This window comes from Saimiri boliviensis, chromosome 10, assembly GCF_048565385.1.
Source record: "Saimiri boliviensis isolate mSaiBol1 chromosome 10, mSaiBol1.pri, whole genome shotgun sequence".
NCBI lineage: Eukaryota > Metazoa > Chordata > Mammalia > Primates > Cebidae > Saimiri > Saimiri boliviensis.
In genome coordinates, this window is record NC_133458.1 from 28,646,037 (window position 1) to 28,664,190 (window position 18,154).

At 49.8% G+C, this 18,154-nt stretch overlaps 1 protein-coding gene and 1 non-coding gene across 10 annotated transcripts in view; both read right to left on the reverse strand.

Moving 5' to 3' along the window:
* The window catches only part of CCDC136 (coiled-coil domain containing 136), a 32,276-nt gene extending 23,869 nt beyond the window's left edge, over positions 1-8,407 (reverse strand). For 3 of the 9 annotated variants that reach the window (XM_039472743.2, XM_039472744.2, XM_074379095.1), the window contains exons 1-4: positions 8,233-8,407; positions 7,349-7,456; positions 5,138-5,386; positions 4,991-5,065 (exon numbers count right to left, since the gene is read on the reverse strand). In XM_039472743.2, the coding sequence (XP_039328677.1) occupies positions 4,991-5,065; positions 5,138-5,386; positions 7,349-7,456; positions 8,233-8,290 (490 nt within the window). In that variant the 5' untranslated portion in view covers positions 8,291-8,407. The remainder of the gene's footprint in view (positions 1-4,990; positions 5,066-5,137; positions 5,387-7,348; positions 7,457-8,232) is intronic. The other 6 variants (XM_039472747.2, XM_039472745.2, XM_039472746.2 and 3 more) reach the window with 4 other exon arrangements.
* A 9,162-nt stretch (positions 8,408-17,569) lies between these two features.
* On the reverse strand, positions 17,570-17,641 carry TRNAP-AGG (transfer RNA proline (anticodon AGG)). Its single transcript has one exon. It is a non-coding gene; the product is annotated as a tRNA-Pro (tRNA).
* Positions 17,642-18,154: the final 513 nt, after the last annotated feature.

The following is an 18,154-nucleotide window of genomic DNA, read 5'->3' on the forward strand; positions in this document are numbered from 1 at the left end:
AGCCTGTACCTCCATTTCCTCAAAAAAATTAAGAGAAGTCCGCTATTAAATGGTCTCACAGAACCTTGTACTTTGCTATGTGTGTGTGCATACTTAGTCTCCCCTTCACTTGGTTATGAGCTTTATGAAGGCAGAGAGCATATCTGGTATGCTCACCATTACAGCTCTAGGGATCTAGTATTGTGCCTGAAAATGAAGCTCAATAGATATTTGATGTATTCATGCATAAATAAGGCAGGTGGTTCATCCACTCAGCAAACTTTAAGTCTCTCCTATGTGTACAGAACTAAACATTTGGGGTTTGGGGGTTTTTGTTTTTGAGATACAGTCTTGTTCTGTGGCCCAGGCTCAAGTGGAGTGGCATGATCATGGCTCACTGAAGCCTTGACTTCGAGGGCTCAAGCAATCCTCCCACCTCAGCATCCCTCATATCTGGGACTATAGGCGTGGGCCACTATGCCCCGCTATTTTCTTTCTTTCTTCTTTTTTTTTTTAATGTAGAGACAGGGGTCCCTTCCTGTTGCCCAGACTGGTCTCAAACTCCTGGGCTCAGGTGATTCTCCCATCTTGGCTTCCCAAAATGCTGGGATTACAGGTATGAGCCACCACACCTGGCTCTGTTTTTTTTTTTTTTTTTTAATTAGAAGAGAATCTAGACTTTCAAAGAAGACAAATTTGGACACACTTCATAGATAGATGCTGAGTGGTGAGGGCATCTCAGGGGAAGATCTACCCTGCTCCCCTGAGCTCTCATGTGCAGCTATGGGCATGTCTTTTGCCAATCTTTCCTGTTCTTGAATGATCCTAGCTATTATGTCTTCTTGATCTATTCAGCAACTATTAACTGATCCTTAACTGTATGCCAAGCCCAAGCATCTCCGGTTAGATTCTCTGACTTCCTATTTGAAAGAAGAGTCCGCTCTACCCCCACTACTGAACAGCACAGTGACATCTGTCTAGTTAGGGAGACCCACGAAGGAAGTGGCCAATAGGATAAAGGCCCTAGAGTCTGGGGTGGGAGTTCTGGAGAAACAGACCAACCTCCACTTCCCTAATATGCTTTTGATGTTAGGGTTCAGCTCTCCCTTAGGTGCTTCTGGCCCTAAAAAATGGCATTCTCAGCCTAGCACAGTGGCTCATGCCTTTAATCCCAGCACTTTGGGAGGCTGAGGCAGGTGGATCACTTGAGGTCCAGAGTTCAAGATCAACCTGGCCAACATGGGGAAACCCCATCTCTACTATATATACAAAAATCAGCTGGGTGTGGTAGCCTGCACCCGTAATCCCAGCTACTCGGGAGGCTGAGGCAGGAGAATTGCTTGAACCCAGGACGTGGAGGTTGCAGTGAGACAAGATTGCGCCACTGCACTCCAGCCTGGGCAACAAAGCGAAACTCCTTATCAAAAAAAAAAAAAGCGTGGTGGCTCAAGCCTGTAATCCCAGCACTTTGGGAGGCTGAGGAGGGTGGATCATGAGGTCGAGAGATCGAGACCATCCTGGTCAACATGGTGAAACCCCGTCTCTACTAAAAATACAAAACATTAGCTGGGCATGGTGGCGGGTGCCTGTAATCCCAGCTACTCAGGAGGCTGAGGCAGGAGAATTGCCTGAACCCAGGAGGCGGAGGTTGTGGTGAGCCGAGATCGCGCCATTGCACTCCAGCCTGGGTAACAAGAGGGAAACTCCGTCTCAAAAAAAAAAAAAAAAAAGGCATTCTCAGGGGAACTGAAGAAGGTGCAGGGTCACCTAGAGTCGCCCAGGGCAGGACCCGAGGCCTGGGGGCAGGGCTTATCCGGGAGCGCCCGGGAGTTGGGCGGGGTTCCCCGGATTCGGAGGCGGTGGGGCCCGTTGAGTGTCGGGCTGGGACCGTCCGTGCGAGGTCGAGGGCCCGGGAGTCGGGGCTGCAGGCCCAGAAGTGGATTCTCACTCACTGGTTATGACTTCCATCTTGCCGGCCCCACTTGAGCGGTGTCCCTGGGGGGCTACCCGCCGCGGCCGGCCGGTCCCGGCCCCAGAGGGGCTGTGGCGGCCGGAACCGCCTCCGAACCGCGTCTGCCTTTGAGGCGGCGCGCGCCCCCTCCAGGCGGAAACGGGCGACGCGCGTGCGCGAGGGCAGCCTCGGTCTCTCCTGCAGGGGCCGTGCGGCAGCTCACCCCGGAAAAGTACCCTACCCAGAAAGGAGGCGCTCTAGAACCCCATTTTCCCAGGGAGTTTCTGCCTGCATCTCTGCTCCAATTCTGACTTTCCCCCCTTTGAATGGAGGAACGTCCCTTCTCCAGGCAAAGGCCTTTATTTTTGTACTGGATCTTTTCTTTCATTATACACGATCTAGCATTTCCTATCTTTGAAAAAAAAAGAAAGAAAATAGTCTTTTGACCCTATATCCCATACTTGTCTGCTTCTCTTCAAAATGACTACTGGAGTTATCGGTACTCACCTTTCCCATTTCACCTCCCATGTCCTCTCCAGACCATGCACTGAAATGTCTCAGGGTCATCCATCTTGCCAAACCCAAGAACATCTCGCTTGACTTAGCAACCTGACACAGTGGATCATCGCCTCCTTGAAGCACTTTCTGCCCTGGCTTCCAGGGCATGACATGCTCCAGGAGTTCCTCCTACTTTACTCTTTTGTTCATTTCTCCTTCCATACTGGACCTCTAAATACTGGAGGTCTCTGGGACTGGACTCCTTCAACTCTTCTGGTGTCTCTCCATGTGACTGCACCATGCTTCCCATGGATTCTAAGGCCAATTATATGCTAATGAGTCCAAATTTAAATCTCCGGCCCTGTTTTCTCCCTGGTTCCGGCTTAATATAGCTAACTGCCTCAATATATTCACTTGGATGTCCATAGTCACTTCAAACTCACCAGGGGAGAAAACATGTCTTAAAAGACTCCCCTAGTCCCCAAACTTACCCCTTGCCAAGTCTTTCCCAATTCAATAAACCTCACCACCTTCCATCAGTTTTCTCAAGGCAAAGTCATCTTTCATGTCTCTGTCATCCCCTGATCCAATTCATTAGCAAATCCTGAGGGTTTCACTTTCAAAATATATTCTGAATCATCTCCATTTCTACATCTCTAACTCAAGCAACCATCATCTCTTGACTGGATTATTACAGCAACTTGCTACCACGAATCACTGTTCTGAGTCCCTTCCCTCCATCCTAAGTGTTTCCACTTAGTGGCCAAGTTCTGTTAAAAATGTAAAGCAAATCATATTATCCCAGTCCTGGCTAAGACCCTCTCCTGGCTTTCGACCACACTTAAGATGAAAGCCAAACCTCTTGGCTGGCCTACAAGATCCATTGTTATCTGGCCTCTGCCTGCCTCGGAACATTCTCTCACCAGGGTCCTCCACGTGTACTTTGCTGCAACCACAGTGGCCTCTGTTCTGCCCCTAAACAAATGAAGCTCATTCTCATCTCTGGGGCTCTGCAGCTGCTGTTGCTTCTGCCTGGTGTGCTTCTCCCTCAGATCTTGGATGGCGGGATCCTTTTCATTTTTCAGGTCTTAGCTCAAATGTCATCTTCTCAAAGACGACTTTCCTAACTGCCATATCTAAAATAAATCCCTTCAAGACCAGCCTGGCCAATATGGTGCAACCCCACCTTTACTAAAAATACAATAATTATCTGGGTGTGGTAGCACATGTCTGTAATCTCAGCTACTCAGGAGGCTGAGGCATGAGAATTGCTTGGAGGCGGAGGTTGCAGTGAACCAAGATTGTGCCATTGCACTCCAGCCTGGGCAACAGAGTGAGACTCTGTCTTAAAATAAAATAAAATTAACTCCCATCCCATCTCCTCTCTATATCATATTGTTATAATGTGTTCAGAGTATTGATTGCCACCTGAACTTGTGTTGTTTATTTTCTGCCTCTCTCCATTAGAATGTACTCCTCGGTAGGGCAGGGATGTGGTCTGTCTCATTCATAGCGGGTCCTCCAAGTATAAAGGCACACCATAAATAGGTGATAAATAAATTAGTTCTATTTTACAGATATGAAATGACATCTCAGAACGATAAGTGACTTGCCCAAGATCACACAATTTGTGAGTGGTAGAGCCGGGTCCAGGAAGCTAGGTGATCCCAGACCCATGCCCACAATCTTCCCTGTGTGACACTTTGCTCCTCTGCACGCCTCTTCACTGTCCGCCCTTCTCTGTAGCTACCTTCGCTCACATTTTCTGTCCCCTTCTCATCTCCTCTCGCTCTTAACGCCTCTGCTTGCTCCTGCCCAGGCCATTTCCCGGCCTTCCTTTTTTCTCCATTTATACTTTTCTTTTGGCTTGATCTCAGCTCTCCCCAGAGTCCCTGCCGTTTTCTAGGCCAGCTCCCCTAAACCTTCCGGAAGCCCACAGAAGTAACAAAAGCTGCCTCTTTATCTGGTGGTGCCGTGGAATGTGGGACACCTGCCTTGCTGCTTCCCAGAGACAAAAGGATGTGGGTGTTGGAAAAAAGGGACTTGAGGGCCACAAGCTCAGGTCCCAGAGAGCAACAGAAGTGCTCTCAACTGCCTCCCTTAACAGGTGCAGAGAGGCCCCGCCAGCCGCTTCTCACTGGCGTCATGATCTTTCCCATGCTGTCCTTGGAGGAACCGGAAAAAGGAATCTGCCTTGGAATTCAACTCGGATCACCCACCCCTGGCACTGACCAGGAGAACAAAGGGCCAAGGATACGGTATGAAGGAGGAGGCTGAAGGAACGAGAGGCAAGAGCCCACCAGAAACAGAAGGCGATGGGGAGGCCAAGAAAGGGAAGGGGAAGGTAGAGGAGCCAGGTGGAGGTACAAAGAAAGAAAACTGGGGACAGAGGAGGACGGAGAGACAAGGAGAGGAAAAGGGTGAGCCCAGTAGAGGAAAATGAGGCGAATAACTGAATCTGGTTATGTTTATCTGCTCTGCTTCAGTCAACCCCTCAGGAAAAAAGCACTTAAGGGACCACTTGCATGGCCGTCTCCCTCTGGTCCAAATCCTGGGAATTACCTTGGAGCTGCTGGATCTGCTTGGTGAACACCTCTGCCTGCTGGGCGCTGGCCAGCCGTTCATCCTCCAGGAGCCCTGTAGGGAGAGGAACACCAGTGTCAGGCTGGGATCCGGGGGAGCATAGAGCCTCTGGGCCCGGGCACTCACCCTGTAGCTCCAGGGAGTCGTCCTCATGCTGCCCTGCCAGTTCCCGGGTCTCCTCCAGTTCTGCCACCAGCTGCAGCACCTGAGCCCGCAGCTCCTCCAGCTCTGTCTCCGTGAGGCTCAGGCCCCGGTGCTTGTTGACCGACAGGGAGCCAACACTGCCACCTTTCTGCACTTGTTCTTCCTCTTCTTCCACCTCTTCTTCCTCCTCTTCCTCTTCCTCCTCATAGAGAGCTGGGAGTAACACTTCCCCTGGGAGAGACAACCATCCCAGCAGGGAGTCAGCACCAACTTCCTTTCCACAGTCCCTCTGGAGCCCTTAAACTCACTATCCCAGGGCAGAGATGGTATATAGTGCCACCTTGTGTTCCCCAAGGAGTCCCTGGTCAAGACCTGTACTCAAGATGACTCGTCAGGTGTGAGGGTCAAGTTGAGAGGCAGCCCCTCCACCTCCCAGGCCTTCCCTGGACCAATGTTCACTTGATAGCCTCCTACCACTGCCTGTGGGCAGGCTGGTGCCTGCTCAGCCATGAGACACTTGCACAGGATTATCTGCTTCTAGACTACCCTCTGAGTAGTGGAACAAGTAGTCAAGAAAGGAGACAGTGAGCGGACCTTTAGGTCAAATGAAGTAACAGTTGCAGTTTGGAGATTTCTAGAAAATTAAAAAAAAAAAAAAAACTGGCCAGGCACTGTGGCTCATGCCTGTAATCCTAGCATTTTGGGAGGCTGAGGTAGGTGGATCACTTGAGGTCAGAAGTTCCAAACCAGGCTAGCTAACATGGTGAAACCCCGTCTCTACTAAAAACACAAAAAATTAGCTGGGCGTGGTGGTGGGTGCCTGTAATCACAGTTACTTGGGAGGCTAAGGCAGGAGAATTGCTTGAACCTGGAAAGTGGGGGTGGATGTTGCAGTGAAGCAAGATCAAGCCACTCCAGCCTGGCAACAGAGTGAGACTCTGTCTAAAAAAAAAAAAAAACAACCCAACCAAAAAAAAAAAAAAAAAAAAAAAAAATCCAGGTGGTTTGTGAAAAATCAGCCTTTCCATAATAAGAAAGCATTGCCCATTGGCAGGTAGAGAAAAAAAATATCTGATTGTAGAGGTTTCATTGGACAAACTCTGGAGCCCTTTCTTTTTTTTTTTTTTTTTATTTTGTTATTTTTGTTGTTTGGAGCCCTTTCAAATCATCAAATACCTGTTTGAAATTTTCTACAAGGTTCACCTTGTTTTTCCCTGTTGGTTGTCACACGTCTCCTCTCCCCTAGCTGAGCCATAGGAGGCCCCTCCTGCTCTGCTGTCCACAAAGCAGTTTTCAGAGGAAGTCTTAGGCTGTATCTGTGCATAAAAGAAACTCTGCCATTTTAATGCATTAAAAAACTGGGGTTTGGGGCTGGCCCCAGCCTCTGGTTGCGAGCACCCGCTCCTTTACAGCAATGCAGTTCCTATAAATAGCAAAATGTTGTCTGAATGGTGATTGTTTGCTTCGTTTTAAAATTCTGAATCTCTGGTCTTACTTTCTCTAGTATCAGCAGCCTTAGGTTCATCTGGGACCCCTCATGCCATCTGTCCCCCTTAGGGGGAGCAGGTTTGCCTATACTGAATGTGCAACGTGCCACACTTCACAGGAAGTCCTGGAAAATGGACCAGCGTCCTTCCAGGGGCCTGGTGCTGGCAGCAACTGCCAAGTCACATGGGTGTGGTGGGGACACACGTGTGTTGGGAGGATGGCCTCACTCGCCCCCTCCTAGGCTCTCTCTTTCAGGCAGTAAGGTATCCTAGAGAACCAAAGCCACAGGCTTCCATTCGAAGTTAATGGTGGTGGCCCCAGAAAGACAATTCACATGCCCACTTCCTTGCTTTTTGAAAGAAGAGACAGCTTGGGATCTGGGTCGGCAGGCAGTGAGAACAAACCCCCCGCTGAAAGGCTGCTTCAAAGCTCTGTCCAACAAGGCCTCTTTCTCTGTCTGGCAGCTCCCTCGGGACACACAACCTGGTTAACTGGGTGATTGGGGTCCCGAAGGAGTGCACCCTGAACTTCTGTCAAAGTCTGAGCCCTGGGAAGGGCTGGAGCTCTGAGTTGCAGGAGGAGGGGCTAAGACGAACTGAAGGTAGGGCTGTGTCCTGGCTCAGAGGCCTGAGGGTCAAAGGGAAGAGGGAAGGGAATTAAGGGAGGAGGGGAAGGGGCAGAAAGAAGCCTTTTGGGAAAACTCACCCTCCATAGCTTGCATCCCCCGTCGTTCCAGGGACCCCCAGCGTTGGCCCTTCTTCCTCTCACAGCCCTCGGAAGCCTCATAGGAGCCTAAAGTGGTCACTGTGGGTCCTGAGAGCAGGGAGAAAGGAGGGGCTGAGGGCTGGGGTGCCGAGAAAAGAGGGAGGCATAGCTTCCAGCCCCTCGGGGCCCTGGGATCTGGAATCCCAGTGGAGGTGCCTGACTCACTCTGCCGGCTCTGCGACTCCCCTCTCTCGGCTACGTCTCACGCTCTGCCTGCGGGGACCCCAGCTCTGCCGCCCAACCTCCTCAGACGCCCCTGTTCCAGGACCCCCTTGCTTGCACAGACAGAAAGGTGGGGAGTGTATTTAGCCCCAGGGGACAGGAAGGAGACAGGAAAAACTGAAAGAGGGCGGGAGCCAGTGAAAAGAGGCTGAAAGGGTGAGGCGGCCTACGGAGAGAGGGAGGGAGGGAGGGAGGAGCGGGGGGCGTGCGGGAAGGGATAGGGCTGCGGCCGCTCCCCTCCCCTCCCCTCCCATTCTCTCCCTGGACCTCGCCCACCCTACCCTCGCCCCGCGATCTGGAGCCTCGGGGGCTGGAGAAGGTGCGGGGTCTGGAGCCCCGAGTGCTAGAAGCACCGTCAGGCTGGAGTGGAGAGATGAGCTGGGGAGGGACCATTAGACAGGATGCGGCCGGTGCGCGGAAGCCCCAGCCCCAGGCCGTAAAGATGGAGACCGGGCCCAGGTGGAGGCCAGGATGGAGGGAGGAAGACTTGGGGCGGAGAAGAGGGAGTCGCGGAGTCCGGGAGCACCTGGGGGTCTGGAGGGAGGAGGGATGGAGGAGAGAAAGGAGGGGAGGTGGAGAGGTGAGGGAGGGGCGGCTCTGACCTGGGCCCTGGCAGCTCCAGCCCGCAGCTCCCGCGCTGGTTCCGGCGCCCGCCTCCATGACCGCTCCAGCCGCCGCCGCCGCCGCCGCTTCCCGGAGCAGAAGCCGCAGCCGCGAGCCCGGGGACCGGGAGCCGGGTGCGCAGGGAGGAGGGAGGGCGGGCGAGGGGGCGGGGCCTGGCCGGGCCTCCTGACGCCGCCCCCCGCTGCCCGCCGCCGCCCGGAAGCCCTCCCAGCACCCGGGAGCTCGGAGTGGGTGCAGGGGCGGCGCGGGAGGGTGAGCGCGACCCCAGATACCTCCCAAGGCTCTCCCCGAGGGAGCCCCGGGGGCTGCCGGGCCGGGACAGCGTCGGGAGCTCTTAGGCTTCAGGCTGTCCCAAGAGGGAGGGGTGAGACCCCCTGGTTCTGGCGGCGGGTCCCGCGGGGTCTGCTGTGCTCGGGGACCTTCCGCACCAGGTGTCAGGGCCCGGTCGTGCTCAGCAATGGGGACGGCAAAAGGCGAGGTGGGACTGTTTCCTCCAAACGCGCGGACACGCGCGCCCCTCCCTCCCCCACCCGGCTGGCGCCCCCACCTAGCAGTCCTCGCGGACCCCGGCCTCAGGTCCCGCCCAGCCCCGCCCGGGGGCCCCTCGGCAGCTTGGGGGCCGGGGAGGGAAGTCGAGGCCCGGATGGGCTAACGCAAGGCCCTGACCTCTCCGCTTTCCGCGCACCCTCCTCCCCCCAGCCAGGGCCGGAGACCCTCTTAGGAGGGGCCCTCCGGTGGCCCCACCAAGCCTCAGGGCCCGAAGAGGGGTCCCTCTCCTCCGCCCTGCCTTCCCTTCCGGTCCCACACCCGGTGGGCTGCGAGCCACACCCCCACTGTCACCCGCACGGAGTGGGCACGACTGATGGTCACTCTCTGGAAGGGATATTGGGAAGCCCAAGGGGCTGATTTCACGTGTTCAACCATTGGTTTATTCAAGGAATGCCTGCTGGGTTGATGCCGGCTCTCGAAGAGGCAGTTCTCACATCCTGGCAGGTCTCAGCAAGGATCACAGTGGGTACAGTTGGGAACAGGGGCTCCCCAGAACATCCAGGAAATATCTGGGAGATTCCTAAGCCAGGGACACACGCGGATCCCCTCTCTTGCACATCCACTCCCAGGTCGAGGGCTAGGATTGTCTGCGTTCCTCCCGCTGCCAGAAAGGTGTCCTGATCCAGACAGAGAGAGAGGGTTCTTGGATCTCGCGCAAGAAAGAATTCAGATCGAGTCCATAGAATAAAGTGAAAGCAAGTTTATTAGGAAAGTAAAATAATAAAGAATGGTAGGATGCAAGTTGCCCGTTTTTATGGTTATGTCTTGATGATATGCTAAACAAGGAGTGGATTATTCATGACTCCCCCTTTTAGACAATGTAGGGTAACTTTCTGATGTTGCCATGGCATTTGTAAACTGTCGTGGCGCGGGTAGGAGTATGGCAGTGAGGACGGCCAGAGGTCACTCTCATCGCCATCTTGGTTCTAATGGGCTTTGGCCGGCTTCCTTACTGCAAGCTGTTTTATTAGCAAGGTCTTTATGACCTGTGTCTTGTGCTGACCTCCTGTCTCATCCTGTGACTTAGAACTCCTTAAACGTCTGGGAATGCAGCCCAGTAGGTCTCAGACTCATTTTACCCAGCTCCTATTGAAGATGGAGTTGCTATGGTTCAAACGCCTCTGACACCCCACAGGCTTCCACGTCGGTCCACAAGCCATCCCTGTTCCACGGGAAGGAAGCCCTTTTTTGTCTGGACTCCCCTCCTTTCCTTCAGCCCTCAGCTGAGGGTCACCTCCAGGTGGCCTTCCCTGACTGGCACCCCATCCCTGCCCTGCTAGGTGCCCCTGTGGCGCTGGCCCCTCTCTGTCTCTCTGTGACAGCACCAGGCCCTTGGGGTTGTCTGGGCTCTGCTCAGTTTCTTGAAGGTTAGGGGGATCTTAGTTATCTTTGTATCTCCAGCATCTGACGGAGTTTCTGACACAGAATAAATGAGTTAAAGGTCGATCTCCCAGTTATCCAGTTAATGCCCTGTCTTATCATTTAAAATGATTTCACATTTGTGGCATTAATGTTGCCTATTAATGATCATGTTGCCTCTAAGTCTCTCTCCCTCCCCATGCCACCCTCCTTGCTCCATTTTTCTTCCGCTGTCTCTCTCATTATCCCAACGGAAAGATGATGAGCAGAGATCGAGGCTGTTTCCTTTGCTTTCCAGAGGACAGAATTCTACCCCAGATCCTGTGGCCAAGGTAACTCAGTTGTGGGGAAAGTTGAACACGCCCACCCAGACCCCATCTGCAGATGCTTTACTGTCCAGATTTAGGGACCAGAGCATTTCTCAGGGATGGGAGAAAGGGGCTGCACGGGGGGCTTGGGGGATGCAGACCTCTGGGAACTGACAGACTAGTTCTGGAAGCTCACTCGCTGTTCTTTCTTCGCAGAGCAGCTCCTGGTTCTGCCTCAGCCAGCAGGGTCAGGTTAGCAGTTGGCCTTGACTGCTGACCTCTGGGTGAATGGAGGGAGGCACAGCAGGGAAGTTGTTGATGGTGACATCTAGGGTTCAAGCTCTGCTCAGGGAGCTCTGATCCTGAGTATTAGGACTAATCTCTCCCTGGCTTCCTGGCATGCAGGTCACCATTCACCCTTGATTTGGGAGAACATTCAAGGCGGACCTGAACCAGTCTATTTTCAGGAGCCAAACCCTGGCCAGACCAGTACTGGGTTGAAGGTGGAGGGGGGCAGTTAAAGGGCGGGAGAAAAGAGCTTAAGAGATACGAGGGAGGTAGGCTGTGGTCCAGAAATGCATCTCTGAGGGGCCAGGAGTGGTGGGCGTGTCAGCCAGGTGATCAGCCTAGGGGGATGATCTGAATTAATCCCTGTAATCCCCGGACTCAGGGCTCAACCTCGCTCCTAATCCCATCCCAGGAGATCATCCTCTTTGAGGACTGATGTAGCCATTTATCCCCCTTTACCCTTATTTCTAAATGCCTAGATCCTTCCATTAAAAAGAAAAAAAAAAATGAGTATTTGAAACATGCAGAAAAGTATAGTACAGAGAATAACCTAACAAATAACCATGCGCACAGAACTGAAATCCAACAACCATTCAAATCTTGCCACATTTGATTCGAGGAAGCCCTCTATTTATGTTTTCCAGTCTTACTTGTATGTATGTTTTACCTTTTATGAATGTATCTGCAAACAATGCATAATTGCAAATTGTGTGTTTTAGAAATTTGTCTAAATAGTGGTACATTGTACTCATTCTTTTTTTTTCTGCCCCCCCCCACATTGCACTCATTCTTCTGCAAACTCTTTCTTTTTCTTTTCCCCCCATTTATCCATATTGTTTCATGTAGCTCCAGTTTATGAATTTTAACTACTGAATACTGTTTCATTGCTTGAATACACTGCAATTTATTTAACCATTCTTTTGCTAATTGGCAATGCAGCGATTCACAGTTTTCCATGTTAAAAACAATGTTGCACTTGACAATTTCATACATTCTCCTAGGATGGATACCTAGAAGTGGAATTTCTGGGTCACAGAGTAGGTGAATCTTAAATGTCATTAGCCATTGCCAAACTGCTCTATAATGTAGTTAGACCAATTTAAACACCACTAACAGTGGCTTTATTTATTTGTCCCCTGGCCCCCACTGATTTGGAAGTTATACATTCTATTTCTACTCTGTTAGTGATTACCTCTTTATAGATTTCTAAACATTCTTTCTTAAGTGAATCAGTATCACCATACTTTTTCTGAATAATAGAAAGATCTTAGAACATGTTAACTCTGCTCTTCTTTCCCTGCCACCTCCCATATTTCTATCTAGTATTTTAGTTTCCCCTTCTTTCTAACCCCTGTAAGCATCACCAGCACCATTATCACCACCACCACCATTTTTATCATCATCATCTGTCTCAATGCTTGCTTAGATCTGCTAACATATTTATAAATTTCTCTGTTTACCATTCCTTCTTATTTCAGTTTACCTCTTATAAAATATACCCTTTTGTGGTATTTTAGTGTAAGTCTTTGAGGGATTAGCATTCCCAGTTAATGTCTTAAAATGTCTTTATCTCATGCCCTTTTGATGGAAATTTAGTAGGCATCAAATTCTAGGTGACAGTTGTTTTCTCTTAGCCTTTCGAAGATATTTTCCCCTATAATCTTTTGCTGCTAATAAGTGACAAAGTTCTTTTCTGTAATTTAAAAAAATAAATCTCTTTTATTTTTATTTTTTATTTTTATTTTTATTTTTTTGAGAAGGAGTCTTGCTCTGTTGCCCCAAACTGGAGTGCATGATCTCAGCTCACTGCAACCTCTGCCTCCCGGGTTCAAGCAAGTCTTCAGTCTCAGCCTCCCGGGTAGCTGAGATTACAGTTCGGTGCCCCTACAACTGGCTAATTTTTGTATTTTTAGTTGAGATGGGGTTTCACCATGTTGGCCAGGCTGGTCTCAAACTCCTGACCTCAGCTGATCCGCTCACCTCGGCCTCCCAAAGTGCTGGGTTTACAGGTGTGAGCCATGGCACCTGGCAGAAAAAACGTCTTTTCTATAATCTTTTGATTTCTATCCTTTCTCCCCCACCCCTCCAAAATCAATCTCCAGTTGCTAGAAGTGAGCTGCAAATTCAATTTTTATCTTTGTAGGCAAGCAGGCATTTTTATTTCTGGCTGTTTTAAGATTTTTCTCAGGTGTGGGGGCTCATGCCTGTAATTCTAGTGCCTTGGGAAGATGGCTTAAGCCCAGGAGTTTGAGATCAGCCTGTGTGACATGACAAGACTCTGTCTCTATAAAAATAAAAAATAACTCCAGCCTGGGTGACAGAGCAAGACCGCATCTCAAAATAAATAATTAGTTGGGATGATGACACATACCTGTAGTTCTACCTACCTGGGAGGCTGAGGTGGAGGGATTGCTTGGGCCTAGGAGTTTGAGGCTGCAGTGAGCTATGATCACACCACTGCACTCCAGCCTGGACAATAGAGTAAGACCCTGTCTCAAAAGAAAAAAAAAAAAAAAAAAAAAAAAGACTTCTCTTTCTTCAATATTCTGTAGTTTCACCACAGTATGTTTAAGAGCTCAGGACTCTTCAACCTGACGACTGTGTCTTTCTTCCATTGAAATTCTCAACCATTATCTATTGGAATATTATATTTTCCCCATTCTCTGAGTTACGTTCAGGAACTCCTATTAGATATATATTAGTCCATCTCATTCTTTCCCTTATGCTTTTTAGCGATTCTTTCATGTATTCTATCTTATCACTTTCCTGCTTTTTTATATTTTGAATGATTTCATCAGCTCTCTTTTCCAATTCATTTATTCTCTCTTTGCCTGAGTCTCATAATCTACTGTTTAATGCATCACTGAGTCTTTAATGTCTTCTTTTTTATTAAGTATAAATTTCCAGTGCTGAGAGTCTTTAATTTCAGTGGTTATGTCTTTCATTTCTTCGTGTTGTATTTGTTTTTCCCCCTATGTTTTATTTTCTTGCCTTTAATACTTTTACTACATATATTTATTATATAATGTTTTTCATGTTGTTCTATCCTGTGTAGTCCTTGGAGTGCTCTCTTGTTTGCTGTGTCCACCAACCCTTCCTTATGATGAGTTGCTTCCTTGGCTAGTTTTGTTTCTTCTTAGCTGAACCTGTGGCTAGAATCACCCCAAAAGCAGCAACTCCACAAGCGAGTGCCCCAAACCGTACTCAAATGGGGCTGGTTGGGCTTCCAAAGACACCAGCAGTAAGCATCAGAGGATTTGTCCGAAGTATTTATTAGGGGAATGTACAGACAAAGTGAGCTGCCACGAATCCTCAAGGCAGAGAGCAAGACAAGGGATGTTCTACCTAGGTGTGTCCACAATGAAGGAGCTGGGTTATGAAGTTTACATGAGGGTTTCAGGAATTTGGCTGGGGACAGGGCTAGCTTCTCTATGTTTAGCAACATGATCAGTCTTTCAGTGTTTTCAGCAACAACCTAAACACCTTTATCTGTGCCTGTGAATGTTCCAGGCTCTAATTTGGGTTCAAATCTACAGGGGAAAACGTTTCAGCTGGCTAGGTCACAGAGCACTTAAAGAACTCTGTATCAGCCAGGTGCAGTGGCTCAGGCCTGTAATCCTAGCACTTTGGGAGGCCGAGGTGGGCAGATCACCTGAGGTCAGAAGTTTGAGACCAGCCTGGTCAACATGGTGAAACTTCATCTCTACTAAAAATACAAAAATTAGCTGGGCATGGAGGCAGGTACCTATAATCCCAGCTACTTGGGAGGCTGAGGCGGGAGAATCATTTTAAACCAGGAGGTGGAGGTTGCAGTGAGCCAAAATCATGCCACTGCACTCCAGCCTGGGTGACAGAGCGAGACTCTGTCTCAAAAGAAAAAAAAAAAAAAAAAAAAAAAAAAAAGGTACTCTGTATCTCTCAGTCTGGAGAAGAAAAAGTAGAGTAAGTTTATAATATTTTATATTATACAAGTTCATAATTTTTATCGCGATCTCTTCTTTTTTGGGTTTTTGTAAGTTTGATGGGTTGGCTGGTTGGTTGGTTTTGATGAGAGTCCTATACAATCTGGTTATATGAAGACAGTCTTTTTTTTTTTTTTTTTTTTTTTTTTTTCATGAGGTGGGGATTCAGCTCTGTGATTTTGATCCGTGTAGTCCGATGCATGATTCCGGGGTTGGGGGTGTGGGGGCTGGGGATCGTTGCCCTGGGTTTGGGGTCCGGTGGGTCTCCGGGAGGCAGGGACGGGAGAGAGGAAGGGAAGGGAGGGGAGGGGGGCCGCAGCCGTGTGGCTCTCCCGGGCGGTGGGAGGGGAGAAACCTATGGGAAGAAAGGAGTTTGTGAAAGCGGCTTGGGGTGGGAGAGAGAGGGGAGGGGAGGGGACCGAGAGGGGAAGGGAGGGACCGGAGAAGACAGTCTTATAGAACTCTTTCTTGCTTATGTGTGGCTGTGTGGAATTCCTAAGGATTTCAAGGGTCATAAACCAGTTTTATATTTAATTTCTCACTTGGATTCTGCACCATGAAAACATAAATCCAGATTATAATACAAGCACTTGGTCAGACTTGGGACTTCAATTCCTCAGGATTGATTTGTATTTCCACCCCTTTTCTCTGCTTCCTTGGACTGGTGGATACTGTTTTTCATCCTCTTTTCTTTTCTTTTTCTTTCTTTCTTTTTTTTTTTTTTTTTTGAGACGGAGTTTCGCTCTTGTTACCCAGGCTGGAGTGCAATGGCGCAATCTCGGCTCACCGCAACCTCCGCCTCCTGGGTTCAGGCGATTCTCCTGCCTCAGCCTCCTGAGTAGCTGGGATTACAGGCACGGGCCACCATGCCCAGCTAATTTTTTGTATTTTTAGTAGAGACGGGGTTTCACCATGTTGACTAGGATGGTCTCGATCTCTCGACCTCGTGATCCACCCGCCTTGGCCTCCCAAAGTGCTGGGATTACAGGCTTGAGCCACCGCGGCCGGCTCTTTTTCTTTCTTTTCAGAGACAGGGTCTGGCTCTGCTGCCAAGGCTGGAATGCAGTGATGTGATCATGGCTTATTGCAGCTTTGACCTCCCAGGCTTAAGCAATCCTCCCACCTCAGCCTCCACAGTAGCTGGGACTACAGGTGCGCACCACCACACCTGGCTAATTTTTTAAATTTATTTTTTGTAGAGAAGGGGTCTTGCTGTGTTGCCCAGGCTAGTCTCAAACTCCTGGGCTCAAGTGATCCCCCCACCTCAGCCTCCCAAAATGTTGGGATTACAGGTGTGAGTCACTCTGCTCAGCCTTTCACCTTCTTTCCACGGACAAGATGAACCTTTGATATTCTGAGCTTTATGCAGGGGATTCAGTTTGGTTTGGCTTTAGCTCCTTGCCTCTGGTAGGTGAGGCCACATATCCTACAATTGGAAGCACTGTGGTCACAGCTCCAGATCTTGACTGTCTGTCTTACCTGTGCATGACATCCACAATGAGCCATTGTGACATCCTCTCCTTTTTTTTTTTTTTTTTTTTGGTTTTTATATTCTTTTAATCCTGATGGCTGAGAATTTCCTTTATAAAATAAAGTTGGGATGTCCATATTTTACCATATTTTAATTTTTGAATTCTGTTTTATCCAACATCCCTGTGTGTGTTTGGGGGCACTAGATGATGGGATAGCTACCTTAGTCCAGTCTTTCGTGTTGCCTGAAGTTCTTCCTTAAATCCTCTTTATCTTAATTTTTTTAAATTTTTTTATTTTTTTGAGACGGAGTTTCACTCTTGCTACCCAGGCTGTAGTGCAATGGCGCAATCTCGGCTCACCGCAACCTCCGCCTCCTGGGTTCAGGCAGTTCTCCTGCCTCAGCCTCCTGAGTGGCTGGGAATACAGGCACGCACCACCATGCCCAGCTAATTTTTTGTATTTTTAGTAGAGACGGGGTTTCACCATGTTGACCAGGATGGTCTTGATCTCTTGACCTCGTGATCCACCCGCCTCGGCCTCCCAAAGTGCTGGGATTACAGGTTTGAGCCACCGCACCCGGCCCCTCCTCTTTATCTTAACTTTTTTTTTTTTTTTTGAGATGGAGTTTTGCTCTTGTTGCCCAGGCTGGAGTGCAATGGCGTGATCTTGGCTCACCACAACCTCCGCCTCCCGGGTTCAAGTGATTCTCCTGCCTCAGCCTCTTGAGTAGCTGGTATTACAGGCATGCGCCACAAATACAAAATATACCCAGCTAATTTTATATTTTTAGTAGTGATGGGGTTTCTCCATGTTGGTCAGGCTGGTCTCGAACTCTCAACCTCAGGTGATCCACCCGCATCGGCTGGGATTACAGGCATGAGCTACCATGCCCAGCCTTTCTTTATCTTTAATACGATTCCTAACAATCCCTGCATCTCTAGGGTGCATCGCAGTTTCTGATTTCATCCTCCTAACAACTCTGAGAAATAAGTTTCGAGACTTAGAACTATAACTGTCATCCTAGCTTTTGGACTCTGAGTCCAGTGCATTTCACAGCTTGGGTTTTACGTTGAGAGCTTGCCTGATACTGACCTCCGGCTCTAGCTTCGTCTTGATCTCTCTGACAGGCTGTCTTTCTGTCAAATAAAATGCAGCCCAGCCAGATGCTCTGCCAGTCCTCTCCTGCTCAGTTTGGCCCCAGTGGAAACAATGGGATACATATAGGTCACGGCTAACAGGGGCGGGGTGGGGGGGGGCTGACTGCCACCTTGTCCTCAGAGTCCTTTAGCCACACACAAGGCCATCTCTTTCCTTCCATCCTGGAAGGGGCAGGTGGTGTATGTGTATGTGGCAGGGAAGAAGGGACAGAAAAAGTAGGGCTCGTCCGGGATTTGAACCCGGGACCTCTCGCACCCTAAGCGAGAATCATACCCCTAGACCAACGAGCCACTGGTATTTGCCCATTGCCAGATGTGCTCTCCCTGCCACATCAGCAGCAGCCACAGCAGCAGTTTGCAGTTCTTAAAACTCTCTCCTCCCACTTCCAGGCTGGCTCCTGGCCCAGGCCACTGCGCTCCAGCAGGCCTTGCTCCTGGGTTTGCTCCTGCTCCTCCCTAGCTTGTTGTGGAGCCACACAGATACTCCCCTGCCTGGGCTTCCAGGCAGGGTCTATTTTTCCCATGACCTGCCAGTTACCCCACCAGGACTCCCCACAGAGTTCACGGAGGTGCTGCTGGGGAAGAAGCCAAGCTCCAGCAACCACCACTTTCCTGGCATCCCAGAGCTGGTGAGCCCAGCTGGGATCTCTTTCACTCAATTCAGAGCTACCCTTCTTTCTTACTTCATGATCAGAACAGCAGAAAAGCATTCTCCAAGCCCATTAGATTCCCAGGTGAGGACCCAGAAGATTGTCGCAGCTCGCTCTCGACTAGGTGACATTTGTTAAATTACATAGTTTCTTC